Consider the following 15,375-nt stretch of genomic DNA (forward strand, 5'->3'; position numbering starts at 1 on the left):
ACCTCTGATATTCGTGTTAATTTGTAACCTTTCCTACCCTTGACAGTCACTGGAAGAAAATCCCAGGATATTTGAGGGTCTGCTGCCATCTTACAGGAGAGTTTTTGTTTGTTTGTTTGTTTGTTATAGAGTGCTTGTGCTCACTGGAGAGAGAGAGGCAGAGAGGCAGAAAGTGAGAATTACCCCTCCACGGGGAATGGCCATGCTGCAATCCCATCCCTTCCGTTCTCCTCTTGAGATTTGGGACACAGACACACACACACACACACACACACACACACACACACACACACACCTGGCATAGGTTTTAAGCTGCCTGGACTCAAGCTGCAGTCAACTACGTGAGAGTCCAGGGACATAACTGTTACTCCATCTGCCGGCCCCGAGTTATTTGTTTTGATTAGTTTGTGTGCTCTATGCCCTTGCTTTGCACATTTGTAGTAGTATTTAGTCTCGGTGGTTGAAATGAGAGTAGTGTCCGTTTTGGAAGAACACAGGATTGGACAGCTTTGTTCCCATTTCTGTTACCATCAGTGTGCGGACAGACTGGGCTGACTAAGTAGTGTCGTGAACTGGTTTTATAAATGTCGACTGGGAGGCCAGCCGGCCTTTTCAGAGTCAGGCAGTGGCGCGAGTAAGTGCGAGTGAAGGCTCTGACACCTGGGTTTCTTGCACTGTTTTCTGCAGTAGGAGTCAGGTCAGGCTTCGCACCTCGTTCCCGGACTGACCGTGAGCACTGTCCAACTTACGTCATCCCTGACTTCTGTGCTCAGCCTGATTTGTCTCTCTATCCACTAGGCGATGAAGGTGGAGAATCGGAACTTCTTGGAGAGGATCTTCCACTTGAACCTTCTGTCACCAAAGCGGAGAGGAGCCATTTGATAGTGTGGCAAGTGCTGTCTGGCAGTGAGTGAGCCCGTAGGACACAGCTGGAGATGGGACGCCGTCTCTTCTGCATGGTTTACTTTCCCCTTCCCCCTTTACTTAATGCTCTTTCTGTGGAATAAGTTTCACCACATAACGTGTGAGCATTTTTTCCTGTTAACTTTATATTACAAACTCTGCCCTACCGTAACAGTACAGAGGGACTAGCTGTTTTGTCACACCAGTGTTATAGGCGATTTCAGTGTATTGCGAACAAATCAAAGAGCGTTTACTTTCTGTCAGCCAGTGAGTGATGGAAAGCAATCCAGGTGTGGCTTACTCTGCCACCGTCTGATGTCACTCACTTCCTTGGATGGGGTCACTTTTTAGCTGTCACTAATAATGGAATTAATGAAAAACACTTGATAAATGAAACTGTACCATTAAGGACAATAGAGTTTTCCCCAATGTATTATAAAATTGACACACACTAATATCAGGTGGATTATCAGGATTTATCTAAGTGTCCCGAGGGGGCTAAATGCTAACTGTAAATTACTTTAACTTTCACTTTCAAATCTGACAAATCTTGTTTATATGGTATATAAAACTTTGTTTTCATCAGATTTTGGGGGGGTTTTATATTAAAGAAATTAAGACTACACTATTTAAATAAAAGTTTCCTGTTTCTGACTATTAGAGCTCGAAAGTTTATGAGGCCTACTACTCTGAATATTCTGGTTTTGTTTTGTTTTGTTTTTGAGACTAGTTGTACTCATTTTCGTACTGACATGTCTGAAAAGTTTATTATTTATAAAGCTTAGCAGATACTTGCAGCACTGGGAAGAATTTTTAAAGGGAAATTATGTTTTGTTGTCCTTCTACCAGAAGATGGTGGTGGTTGGTTGAGTTTTTCTGTGTTAAAAATTCACCTGTTTGCCAAATGATTGTGGACCGCTCTTACCTGTTCATAAGAGTAAAACTATTGTAGTGAGAGAATCAGGCCTAACCAACTGAATGAGGGGTTTGATTTTAAAATTTGCTTTCTTTTGTTCTGTAAACAACTACAGGACAGCTCGCACTTGGCATTCTGAATATTAATGACACATTTAAGCTTTTGCGCCCTTTTGAGCTTAAAATGCCATCTTCAAAGGGGGAACCCATGAAGGGGAGGAAGACAAAGCCAAGCTACCTTCAAGTAAATGTTGATATTACATCTTTCACTCACAATGCCCATTTTTAAAAAATTGCTTAGAGTCCAGCTTTAGCTGATTTTCTTGTTTGATAAGTTTTGTAAAACCATGATGCTGTGGCCTTCTCCCTCTGAAGCTTAAAGACATGTGATTTGCCATTTTTTATTCACTACTCTAAGCAAAACTGAATATAATTTTACATACTATTTTAAAAATATACACTTATAGGGTAAAGGATTTGTTCAAAGAAAAGAAAGCAGACACAGGTCCCAAATTGTCTAAGCATTCTTAAGTACCTGGAATTTTTTTCTGAATGATTATACAGAGAGACTATACAGAGTGCACCAAGGACTTGCTGCCGGGTCCATAATCAGGGGGTCAACTGCATGGGCTTTAATAAGCTGGAAGGAGCCTCTGGACCTACTTGACCACATGTGTCTATAAGCACATTATGCACACAGCAGAATTGTGGCCAATATATGGTACAAGGCAAACAAACAAATAAAAAGTTTTGATAGAAGCTGTATTAAAAGGATATTTTTTTGCTTGAGATACTTAGTCACTTTTCTTCAGGGCACCAACATGTAGGCCACAATTCTATAGCTTATTTGCTGTTTTTCTTTTATTTTAAATCTTAGCCACTTTTGGCAGCACCTATAAAATCATTATTAAATATTTACTGGAAATGTCTAAATCCACAAGAACGAGACACCAAAGCGTTTGGGAATTTCAGTCCCAACGAGACAGACCCCTATATTCATTGTTCAGCCTTCTACATGTTTGTGTGACCGAATGTAACTTAGGAAAACAGGAGTTAAGGATGAGGATTGCAAACATGTTACAGTGATTGTAATTGCCCTTTTTAAACTTCACGGCTTTAATTTAAGGAATATAGGTGTGTAGTTATTTTTTCTGAAGATGTCAGATTATCTGTGGCCCTGTTAATTATCTTCAGGGACCAGAGAGAAAACAAAAGCACCTGTACAGTTTGTTTTTAAGACTTGTCCTTACATTTGTTATTCAGTTAAATGCTTTCCACAGAGTGCTCCACTTCTTTTCTCCAATAGCAGGTTTATATCCTTGTAATGTTCACTTTAGTCGAAGAGGTAACCTCAGGAAGAAATGCCCAAGTGTCAGCCTCTGGCAAACAGCCAAGGGGAATGAACTGCCTGCACTGCACGTCACGGGCAAGGGAGAGGCCGAGTACACGCACAGAACTGTGCTCCTCTGGCAGAGATTAGGGTACCTGAGAACTCTCGTTTTCTCCCCTTGGTTATGTATGAGGTTACGCTGTGTGAAATTGCCACCGTGAGACCTTTGCCAGTCTACCCAGATGGCAAAATCGTGAGCTTCAACCTAAAACTTAACTATTAAATGCAGATTAAAATCTCTGTGAGGCAAAGGGAGAATACTTTCTAGGAGCTCAGTTTCAAGATGTATTTTTCTCTAACTTGTGTGGATCTGCGTTTTAAAATAGGAGTGAATCTCTTAATAGCTGCGGCTTTTAAAACATTCTGAGCACAAAATACGCAGCAGGTGACTCTCAGACTATATTTGCTAGGAATGGTTCAAGTACATCCTCTCAGTTGCTGTACTGTGTCCATTTCTTCCTACATTTGGGAATAGAACCTTTATCATAGGCTGCCTTAGTAACAATACAAAGCAAAACTTCTCAGAGTACTGACCGTCCTAAGAATGTGTGTCTTGCAAATGGCGTGGAATTGAATATTTATTTCCTCGTGAGTATTATGACCGTTACCAAAGGACTCAACCAGATATAGGGCTCTTCTTAATTGATCATGTTGAGGAAGGGACTCATTTGGTCCCGTCAGTAACATGGGAAGAGTAGGAGAGAAAATTACATGTGGAAATCCTAAATGCTTTTCTAACAGGGTTATGCTATTCTGTAACACTAAATGTCTTTTTCTTTCTCTTAAGTTTTTATTAATTTTGTCTTATACTTCTCAATATTTGAATATATTTTAACCATTTTATGTTCTAAATTTGTTTTTTTGTCCTAGACATTTTATCCAGAATTTTACTCGCCTCTATAATCTGAAAAATGGGTTTTAGAGTGTCCCACTTGCTGTCTTGTAGAGGCTGAGGCTTCATTTCGATGAGCAGAAAGCTCATTTAGCAATGTAGTTATTTCAGTATTTATTTCTATTATGGAATCCCTGGGGTTCGGAATGTAACTTTGTACATGAAATATATATAAATATGTATATGAAACATGTGTGAAGTCAGTGTGTTTTATTTTGTTTTTACATTCCCTGGGGATCTGCTCTTGTTTTTTTTGTTCGTTTATTTTGCAAGTCTGTAACCTTTCCCCATCAAGCATGTCATTTCTGAGGTCAGGACTCTTACCCTTTGGCCTTGGCTGCAGTTGGGTCCCGGGCAGTGCTCCTGTGAGTCTGCCCAGTGCACGTGTTCAACGAGATACGAGTAAAGGACGAGAGGGCTTTCTAGAACTGTGGAAAGACTGAGTAGCAACCCACGCCTGACACGAAGGCATACCATTTGCCAGATCACTGAACAATTAGAGGCAGGTCGTAATGTAGACTTAATAACGTGGTGTCTCGTTTGTGATCACTTGTTTGGGAGGGAGACTGAACCGAAGAATGGTTCCAAAGCAGCACAAACCACACTCAGAGCAGTGGTCTGTCGTGTAATCCAGGGTGTAAGACACGTGGGGCTCCGCTGTGGTTGTGGAGTCGCCCTCTGACATGTCAATAGGGCCGTTCACTCCATGGTGGCACGGTCATCTGTCCAGTGAGGTCAGATGCTCCAGAATGTAACTAATAGCCCAGTTCATTCGTCACCTTTATAGCCCTCCCTGCCCTGCCCCCAGGTCCTTCAGAGCCTGCCACGTCACTGTTTTAGAAACATTCATTCTTTTGAGCCACACTCAGTCATCCTCCTCATGCCACCAGTCTCTGGTGAGAAGCTAGCGTGGCAGCAGGAGACAGGCCACGAGCACCACCGTCCTCATAACTGCAGCTGTAGCCTGCAGGCCTTGCCCCCCCAGGGGAAGAACGCGCTCCCAGGCCGTGCTGGGGAGGTATCGCTTGTGCCTCCACTCTTTCTTCCAGCCCCCAGGCCTCTCGTGTTCAGTGTAGGCTGAAAGCCCTAGGCATCACCAGCCATGGACTTAATTTTCAGCAGCAGCCAATTTATTAGGAAGGGTTTTACAGTTGGGGAACCTCTCAGAATGCCTTGGGTATTGGTCAATTAATATAATTTCTTTTCAAACTCTTTTTTTCTATACTTTCTTTCTTTTTGTTTGTTTGCTTGCTTGCTTGAGGGCAGTGCACCACCCAGAGAGAAACAGAGAAAATGAGATTTCTCATTTTTTGTCTCTTTAGCAAGCGTATGTGCCCTATAGCAAAAAAAAAAAAAAAAAAAAAAAAAAAAAAAAACACAAAAAACACCTCTCTATAACAGTAAATAAATAAATAAATGTTTCAAGAATGGAGTAGGAGGGCAGTTAGCCAGGTAAGCTGAAGAAATCCCTGGCTCTAACCCTCTCTAATTCTATAACCCTGGCTTTATTTTGCCTCAGGTTGTCTGTGCATACCTGCTTGCAGATCCAGGTTTGCCCAGTTCTCCAGGAGATCCAGGCAGTTGGTGGGTGAAATTTGATTACTTAGAATTTCCAGTTTATCAGAACAGTACTACAAATGAAGCCAAATAGGCCCAGCTGCAGTGGCACACAGCACCACCTCTTGGGAAGCTAGAAGCAACCCTGGACTGAACCCAGGGAGGCCCTGGTTCAGTTCCTGGGCCCACCTGCACATGCTGGTCTTGGTTGTGGACACATATGATCCTGGCTAATGGGGAGACTCCGGCAGAGGATGGAGACACAGAAACCCTCTCTCTCTCCCTTCTCTCCTCTCCTCTCCTTCCCTCTCTCATAAAGGAAAAAATAAAAAGAACCCAGACAGCTTAGCTCCTTGCTTTTAGCCACACACAAGCAGAACCTTGGCTCCCACCCACAGACAAAAAGAAGTCATGATTTGATGGGAGCCTCTAACTCTAAGGCAAGTGGGCAAGCCCCGTCCCCCCTGGGGACTGCACCTTCACTTAGAAGCTGCAATTCTCAGCCAGGCCAGGAGAGGGAGGAGTCGCCGGAATCACGCTGGGAGCTGTTTGTAGAACACATTTTTTCCCTTCCTCTCATCTCAGGAGTATCAGACCACGTTGGTATATTTGCACAAATGGTTACCCAGGTGATTCTGATCCTCATTGGGAACATCTGCTTAGGAACTCGGGAGTAGCCCAGCTAGATCCGTAAACATCTGTCTTCCAGGAGCACAGAGCTTTGTTCATTCTTAGCCGGTTATAACCTCCATGTGGTGACCTGCCAGCTGGCTAAACCTGATAGTCTTTTCTTTTTAATTCATGGACAATTGAAGTTCAGGGTACTTTGAACTTACTGCGACATTAAAAGCATAAATGGAATATTTCATCTCTCATTAATCTGTACTCACTTGACAAGGCTATTTTCTCCTGTTTTTTCATAGAAAAAAAAAAGTCATGAGCTCTTAGTTGTTAGCATGCCTGGCTTGTATTTGCCTCACGTCTAATAGTTCTTTCAGAGTGTGTAGCCCATGAATTTGCGGGCGGTGTGCAGAGAGTATGGACAGAGTGTAAGTATACTCTGGAGAGCAGGACGCCCTCCGGTGACCAGGAGGCCTGGCTGGGGGGGCCTTGCTCCCAGTGAACAGCCCCACCCAAGACGGCTGGGCACTTGAGTGCCCCACTGGATGGTCCAGCTGGATGAACCGAGCACTGGCGGCCTCTGCGACTGCATTGAGGAGAGCACTAGATCCCTAGTCAGGAGACCTGGGTGTGAATCGGGGTCTTGTTGCCCAATTTTGTGACACTTCACAGTCACTTTGCTACCCAATTTCCTTATGGGAAGAAGAGAGTAACACCCCCAAGGGTTCTCGATGTCTCAATGAAGGATTCCCTGCGACAGCAACCAGTATAGCAGCTGGCTTCAGGCACTCAGCAGCCGGCCTCGGAGGGGCCACGGTGTCGGTGTGTGAGGAGTGAGGGGCCCTCGAGATGAGGCTCACAGAGATGCAGAAATGGGGTGGAGAGTCCAGTGCTGTGACCGTATACTGGAAGCAGCAGGACAGTGGGTGGACTTGGGCTTGGTGTCTACTCTGTACCATGAGCGGAACAAGAGTTGTCTTCAGGGCCTGTTTCACGTGGACTGTTGGTCCCAGGCTCCCTGTCAGTAGTCCGGCCCTGGTCTGTCCTGACTGCTGCATTAGGACGCAGAGCTGCCTTGGGCCTGTTGGACCTCTCAGGAACTCCCTTTCTCTGTGGCCTTACCTCCCCCAGTTTAAGGAGAAGGGCTATTCCATGAAAATTAAACACCGGAGACTCGTTCTCCTCTGCATCGAAGAGTTCATTTCATTGCTGTGCCAGCACACTGAGGGGCATGTTGAAGCATGAAGAGGGTGGTAAATTTGACATTTTTAGCATATTTATTCAGTCTCTGTTGCTCATAATGCTTTATGACAAGAATTAAACTTCGCAGTCACTGCATATAAATGGAGAGGGGGCAGACATGCAGAACTAAATAAGATATTAACAGCAGATGCACGGCAGGCCACGGAATCGTGGCAAGGAGGGCTCTGTGCTTCCTACATCATGAAAAAGCTCAGCGTTACCCTTCCCAAGCAAGAATGTGAAATCCCATCTGTTATAGACTTTGCAGGACATCTCTGCAGAGACGCTCAGAGTGGAGCCATCTCTCGAAACCTCGAATTTCCTCATTGGTGGTATCGTAATAAAGGTATCTTAGCCACAAAATGGTTGGAAAAGGCAAACGAGACCATGTAGTGCATTACTCAGCGGTTATCAGATACATGTACCCTTCTGCCACTGAGGCTCGTTTCTCTCCCTAAGGCCCTTTTCTCATCCAGTGTCCTTTCCTTGTCTTTGGCTAGCCCCGCAGTGACGGTGTTTTGAGTTCAAATCTTGGAGTGGTTTTTCAGCCAGTTGCCTCTGCTACATCCTGGCCTGGTGTGCTTCTGTGGTGGAAGCGGGCTTTTATCATGTAGGCCAAATTCATTTCTATCTTGGAGAGTTTCCCTGGGGGTGTTTAATAAGGAACCAGGAGCAGCGGGTGGCGTGCTCTTCACCAGAAGAGAGCCCCATGTTGACTCAGGAGCACCTCAAGTGCGTGTCCTTTCTGAGGACTGAGTCTGACTGGAGATGAGTAGAAACTGCAGATGCCCCTAGGCAGGCATTGGCCGCTGCAGAGACCAGTCCTGGCTGTACCCAGTTGGTTTAGCAGACCGTCCCACCCCATGTGGAAACTGTATTTCTGGGTCTCCAAGATGGCAGCCTTTCTTCCAAAGACCCCCCTGGTGTAGTATCATACAAGTGAGAAGCCAGTGTCTCGAACACCAAGTCGCAATAAAGACTTGTGGGTTCTAGCCCCTCCCTGCCACTGGTCAGTCACGCGTCATCTCCTCTGCCTGGGCCTCAGTTTTCTTCTGCAAAAGCAAGTACTTGGCCAGCCGGTCACATAGTGGTTAAAGTGGCTAAATCCCACACAGCCAATTGTGTAGTTCAAGGCCTGGCTCCAACAGCCTGAAAAACACAGCTAGTGTGTGTGCATGCCTACCCCACGGGGAGAAGAGACTGCAGGATGGCCATCCCTCTCGGGTGCTTTCTCAGCCTGTGCCCACCAGCGAGCGCGTGTACCACGTAACAAGTTTAGGAAGGAAAAGAAGTAGGTGTTTGGCCCAGGTGAGCTCAAAGGCTACTTCTGGGGTGACCTTCTTTAAGGGCGGACTATCTGTGTGAAGTGCAGCTTGGGGTGTGTGGACTAGTAACTTCATGCGCAGCAAGCCCCGGTGTCACCGATGTCCACAGGCCCTTAACGGAGCAGAGGGCGGCAGCTCGTACCACTTGGTACAAACAGGCTGCTGGGTTCCATGGGCCAGATGTCCCTGAGGCATCAAGGACTCGCTTCCATGAATAGGACGAACATGTCTTAATTAGGAAGAGGGACATGGTTGAGTTCCCAGAACCTGAGGAGGGATCTCCAGAAGCCTACTTTAGGACGGTGTCAGGACCTTCAGAGAACCTCTCCCTTTGGCAGGGGAAGGTTGAGAGCTGAAGCTTAATTAGGGAGGATCCTTGGCTCCCCAATACCACCCGCTTCTGGAGCCTGAAAGGGGTGAGGGAAGCTAAAGCTGCCCTGCTGCGGAGAGGCCTGGCTCTGCTCCCTATTACCCTCCCATGTACTAGCACCCCTAAGCCCCAGCCCCCCATTTCTCCCCTTCGTCCTCCCAGAGCCGCACACTCCAGCTTGGCAGACCAAGCCAAGGAAGGTGCCACTCCATTGACGGTCAAACCGTCCAGGTCAGGCAAGCTAGTTCACGTTACTGGCAGGCAAGCAGAGGCCGAGAGCTGTTTTCCAACAGCAGAGATGGGACTAGAACCCTTGACTCGGTTCAGTGTTTTCCACTCGACTGTTCTAGATCCTTATTCCTCTGGGTTCTCCTCCTCACCCGCTTTGTTCACCGGAGACGGGGAAACCCCTTTCTCAGCTTGCACCAGGGCAGCCTGTAACCTGGGGCCCACAAGCAGCCCCCCAGCCCTCTGCCTGGGGCCACTGCTGAGGGAAGCAGGGTGGGTGTCAGGGAGAGAAACGCTTCCCTGGCCCGCCAGATTAAAGACAGGCATTTTTGAAAGCGTCCACACCACCAATTTCTGGTCTTTGAAGTTGCAGAGGAATTTCTGCTGCTGCCTCTGAACGAGGCTAAAGGAAATGTCATGGAATCGGCTTAGCGAGCTGCTTCAATGGAAACTTCACCCAAGGCCGATAAATAGAGTTACATAACTCAGCAGGTCACAGCACTAACTAAGCCCTTTATAGGCCATCAATCCCCATTTATTTCCTGGGTTTTATAACTGCTGCTGAAAAGGAAAAAAGGAGGGGGTGAGGATTAGGGGCCGAGAATCTGTGAGCCCCAACAGCCCTGCCGGCCCCCTCTGCGAGGCCCTCTCCCACACACCACCTCGCAGCCCCCACTGAGAGTGGCCTCCGAGTCCCGGCACAGACAAGCACCCTGGGCCTTGGGCCAGGACACGCCGACCCGTCCCAGGCTGCTCCCAGTAGCCACGGGCTCTGGGCTGGCTGGTTTTTCTCTGGTCCTCAGTTCTCTATTCTGTACAATGACAGGGTTGGACTCAGATGAGTTCTGGGATCCCTTTTTGTCCCACGATTCTAAACATTTTAAGAGCAAGAGTGGGGAGGGGCCAGCAGGTGAGGGGGTGGCTGAGGCGCTGGACTCCCACATGGCTGACTGCAGTTCAAGACCTGGCAGCTTACTTTCTCACTTTCCCTCTCTTTCTCTAGCTTCTCTCTGATAAGCACACATGCCCTATAGCCAATTTTAAAATAACAATAATAAATACAATTAAAAAATAAGACCAAGAGTGGGGAACTGGGTTTGCTACCCACGCTGCCACCCCTACACACACACACACACCAATGTTCGATGTAAGCAGAGTGACATCACCACACTGATGGGGACAGGCGAGGACCTAGATTGACAGCCCCAGGGAGGAAGATGAGGGTGGGAAGGTCGAGACTGTCCTGACTGGGGTGGGGAACCAGGGAGCACAAGGAGTAGAGGACCCTTGTCCCTCCCCCATGGTCAGGACACTCCAGGACAGGGCCAGCGTGGGCTCAGTGAGCACGGGGGCTCAGACACAGGCCCTGAGGGAGGGGCGACTCCCAGCAGCGGGTGCCGTTCTCAAGCCTGGGAGCTCAGTGCCCCGCAGGGATCGGGAAGACAGCAACCCTTCCCACTCACACACCCCATCTGGAGCTTCCCAGCCTTGGTACAGAACCACAGCCAGACCCCCCGCTGGGAGTGTCCCACGCCAGGCTAGTTGGACAAGACCTGGGAAAGCAGCTCCGTGAACCAGAGGGAGATATGTCAGGTTCGTGGTATCAGAACGAGAGTTGGGCGGGAGCGGGGCAGCCCTCCGTGAACCAGAGGGAGATATGTCAGGTTCATGGTATCAGAACGAGAGTTGGGCAGGAGAGGGGCAGCTAGGGATGAGGGTCCTTGGGCAGAACCCTCACTGCAGCAGGTGGCCCCGTGCCCCTTTCTCGAGGGGCCTGGCCAGTGTCTTGCACACTTTGGACAGGAGGCCCGGGAGGCCAGGCCCAGGCTGCCCCACCCCAGCTTTGGAGCCCTGCAGGAGATGGGCAGAAGGAAGGGTGCCTGCAACTCAGCACCCCTGGGAAGGGACAGGGCGTCTGTGCAGAGTGGCACTGGGACGGTGGACCGTCAGTGTCCTCAGCCCGCCGGGACTGACCGCAGGGCTAAACTGTAGAAGGCAGATGTCACCTAACAGGAAGAAATGTCCTGTAAGGACAAAACTGCTCCCGAGAGGAGAGACACCCGTGGCAGGAGCCTGGGCGGAGCCCTCAGACCTCAGCCCTCAGTCCTGCCGGCCTTGGCCTCTCCCCGCCCCGCCCCCACTGCTGGGGCTTCCTAAACAGCTGCATGTCTGGGCTTGTCTGCGGAGTCACTGGGTCCCTGGGGACACTGCCGTCCTCTTGCCCCTGCAGCCTGACACCGTCACTGAGGTCTGGAAGGTGGCAGTGTCCTCCCTCTTAAACAGACTCGGGCGGGGGGGGGGTAGTTAATCCCCCAGACCCAACAAATGGCAGTGCTGGGAAGGGTGTGAGGGTCGCAGCTGTCGTGTGCCCCCTCTGACCTGGTCTCTGATCACACACTGCGCTAGGGTTGGGTCCACCAGACGGGGCGGAGCTCCCTGGAGCCGTGCAGGACTCAGTGCACCATCCAGTTCTGGGGCGAAGACAGTATCTGGGGACAATTTTTGTAGAGGAGACACGCACGCACCCCGCTACCAAGGCTGGAGGAGAAGCAGGTGACCTCAGCTGAGTGGCAGCGGGGACTTGATCTTCCAGACAGCCTCTCACCACCTCCAGAGGTCCCCTCACTGTGCCCCTGCCTCTGTGTAGAGCTGCCCCTGCAGGGACCCTCCTTCCTCCCCCAGTCTTCCCAAAGGCTGCAGCTGAGCTTGCAGGACACACTGCCATCCTCTCTCCCCTTCCACCATCAGAAATGCTAGTGAAGGGCCAGTGGGATGGAGTCTGAGGGTTGAGAGGAGGAAAGGTGAGGGTCTAAGGCTGGGCTTCTCCTACCAGGGCCTGCCTCTTCCTCACTGAAGAGTTATGAGCATGGTCTCGAATCCCTGCCCCAGGCTGGGTAGGGTGGGAACCTCGAGCTCTCAGGGCGAACATCAAGTGCAGAGGTCAGAACCTGTTGCCTCCGCACCTCTGCCCCTAACCACCCACTGCATCCCTGGCCATGCAGGCCCTGTGCCACCATGGAGCGGGCCCCAGGCCCCGGCCCGGGTTCTCCACGTGCCTTGCTTTCCTGCTTCCTCAGAGCAGCTGCAAGGCAGGCATTTCCCCACTGGACAGACCCGGGTTCTCAGCGGCGCTGCCCAACTTGGAGCTGGGTGCCTTGCTGTGGCCCACTCTGTGCCTCGGAAGCTCCTCCAAATCCCACACTACCCCTACCCCCTGTGACAACCAGAAATCTTTTCAGACCTGGCCAAATGCCCCTGCAAGCAAACTCTTCCCTTTGTGAGAACCACGTTCTGGGCCATAGGCATCCAGGGACTCTAGAAGCCCACGTCTGAACCTGGGTCATCTGACTCGAAAGCCCGGCTACCTGCTTTACTTGCAGCTGCCTCTTTGCAGGTAAAAGTCTCCTTTGAACTCTGTTGACAGCCGTGACCCCCTTCCCAGAGCAGGACTCCGCTACTTCTGATGTCCCAGACTCAGGGGACTCCAGGTGCCTATGAAGAGTACCTGCACTGGGGACAGCAGGCTTGGCTGTGGGGCTAGCTCAGCCACTGCTGCCTCCTGCCAGGTGGGGACGGGGCAGGGCGACGGTGTGGTGGAGTGGGATGTGAAGGCGGCGGTGGAGGGAGCTGGGCCTGTCCTTTCTGGCTAGCTGCTGTGTGGACTCGGCCCTGCGTGTGGAGGCAGGCAGCTGGGCCATCCAGGCACTCATCACCCCTGCAGACGGGCTGCCCTGACTCAGCGCTTGGACACGCCCTGGGGTTCCTGTGGCTGAGGGACCTCAACACTTCCCCAGGCACACCTGCCCGTCGGCAGGGGAATGGGCCCAGTGCTCTCCGAGGTGGCCTTTTGTTCTGGGCTCCAGACGGTAACGCTGGCTATAGGAGTGAAGGAGCTCCATGGCTCCAGGAGCATCTAAGACTCTGGCTCTGAAACATGTAAAGATGCCTGGAACTTGGGACTAGCAGATGGTGTAATGATTATGCCGCTAGACTCCCACGTAGTCAACTACGGTTCGAGTCCCGAACCCAGCGGCTTAAAAATTCACGCCAGCCATGTGTACATGCATGCCCAAAATCCTGAGAGGAGAACAGAGGAGCAGGGATTGTGGTGTGGCCATTCTCCCTGGGAGGGGGGGTGAATTCTCATTTTCTGCCTCTCTGTCTCTCCAGCAAGCGGACATGCCCTACAGCAAAAAATCTCTCCAAGAAGACCCCTGGAACTCAACGCCCGATGTTAGCCCTGGCTCCAGCTCTCTAGGTCTCAGTTTTCCTTGTTTATAAAATGGAGGAGTTGCGGGGCCAGCAGGTGGCATGGTGGGAAAGGTGTTGGACTCCCACCTGGTCAACCACAGTTTGAATCCCGGACCTGGCAACTTAGAATCATGGTGGATGAGTGTACATGCCGAAAATCCCAAGAGGAGAATGACGGGAGAGGAAGAGGAGAATGGCGGAAAAGAGATTGTGGTGTGGCCGTCCCACTGGGGGGCGATTTCTCACTTTCCCTCTCTCTGTCTCTCTCTGGAGCACACATATGCCCTATAGCAAAAATAAACAAACAAAAAATGGAGGCGTTAGACTGGATGGTCTCTGAAAATTCACCGCATCGAGTATTTCCTGTGGGACAGGGTCTCTGCGTACCCTCTGACAGGATTACAGGTGCACCCCATCACCCCCAGCCTGTCGTAGCTTGGTCTGGGATCCAAACTTGGACCGCCACGTGGCGCTGGCCCTGTGCAGCAGTGCCCTACCGCTTAGGCCACCACTGGGCCGTTCTGCCATTTCGTTCACTTGGCGCTTCATGACATAGGGACTGTGATCATCCTCACATCACAGCTAAGGCTGCGGAGAGTCAGAAAGACTGAGTAATTTGCCCAAGGTCACACAGCCAGGAAGTAGAGGAGGCAGGTCACGGGCCCAGGTCTCACCCTGTGGCGCTGTGGCGGATGGCGTGGCTCAGGTGAGAGATGACTGGGCAGAGGCCACAAGCATCCAAGAGCAGGCTGGAAGAGTGACCTGCAGAGAGAACAGGCGGGACCAAGCACCCAGCCCAGTGTGGGTGAGGGCTGATGATGACTCAGGTTTGGAGCCTGGGGGACTGGGAGGGGTGACGGAGCTATTAATAGAAATAGGGAAGTCAGGAGGAGGGTTAGGGCTAACAGATGACGAGTTCGTTCTTAGACATGTTGACACTGACCGGCTAATAGTAGGACATTTAGACCGCCATGCAGCCCCAGTCGACTAGGGAACATTGGCACCCACAAAATGCCAGCAACCCCCTTACCTCACACCGCAGTGTGCCAGTTATCCTGTGCCTTAGCAGCCCTGCCCAAGGTCCACCTTGCCCAAGGTCCATGTTCAAGTGCTGCACCCGCCACTGGGGGTCACCGCAGGTGCACGGACCAGGAGCTGCCGCAGGGTCATCAGGGAAGTGAGGGGGCAGGGCACAGTGGGTTTGAGGAAGCAGGCTCCCCCTCGCAGGGAGGTGGAGGTGTCTCCCTCTGTAGGGGTGTGGGGGCTCAAAGGGTGCTGGGCTGCAGGTCTCCCGGCTCCCAGGAGGTGGCCATGCCATTGCCCCAGTGAGCTCTGATGACCTTAAAGCAGGAGGAGGGAGAGGGAGCAGGGCCCTTTCCCTGCGTGTGAGTGAGACAGCCTGCTCTTGTCCCGGCCGGCCGGCCGAGGGACACGGTGTCCAGGGCGCCGGGGCCTGTGACCTCAGGCAGTAGAGCCGGGGAGCAGGATCCCAGCTGTTTCAAACCACCGTCCCCCTGACATTTGCGTCAGCAGCTCTGCCCTTTGACTTTGAATTCCCAGGAGAGGAGGGTGGAAGCAACCTTGGCGATCCGGGACTGATTATTTGCAATTCGATTCCACCAGCAGTTTATTGGGGTTTGGCCTGGCTTCCTGCCCTCCTCTCAGCCTCTCACCCCCCCCC

At 50.7% G+C, this 15,375-nt stretch overlaps 1 protein-coding gene across 7 annotated transcripts in view; it reads left to right on the forward strand.

Annotated features, from left to right (window-relative positions):
- The window catches only part of SPAG9 (sperm associated antigen 9), a gene marked incomplete at its 5' end in the record, with an annotated part of 180,165 nt that extends 176,292 nt beyond the window's left edge, over positions 1-3,873 (forward strand). For all 7 annotated transcript variants that reach the window (XM_014589813.2, XM_014589815.2, XM_014589818.2 and 4 more), the window contains 1 exon segment: positions 799-3,873. In XM_014589813.2, coding sequence (XP_014445299.1) covers positions 799-914 — 116 coding nt within the window.
- Between the last annotated feature and the right edge of the window lie 11,502 nt (positions 3,874-15,375).

The sequence above is a fragment of the Tupaia chinensis genome, unplaced genomic scaffold (assembly GCF_000334495.1).
Source record: "Tupaia chinensis unplaced genomic scaffold, TupChi_1.0 Scaffold000383_1, whole genome shotgun sequence".
Classification (NCBI taxonomy): Eukaryota; Metazoa; Chordata; class Mammalia; order Scandentia; family Tupaiidae; genus Tupaia; species Tupaia belangeri.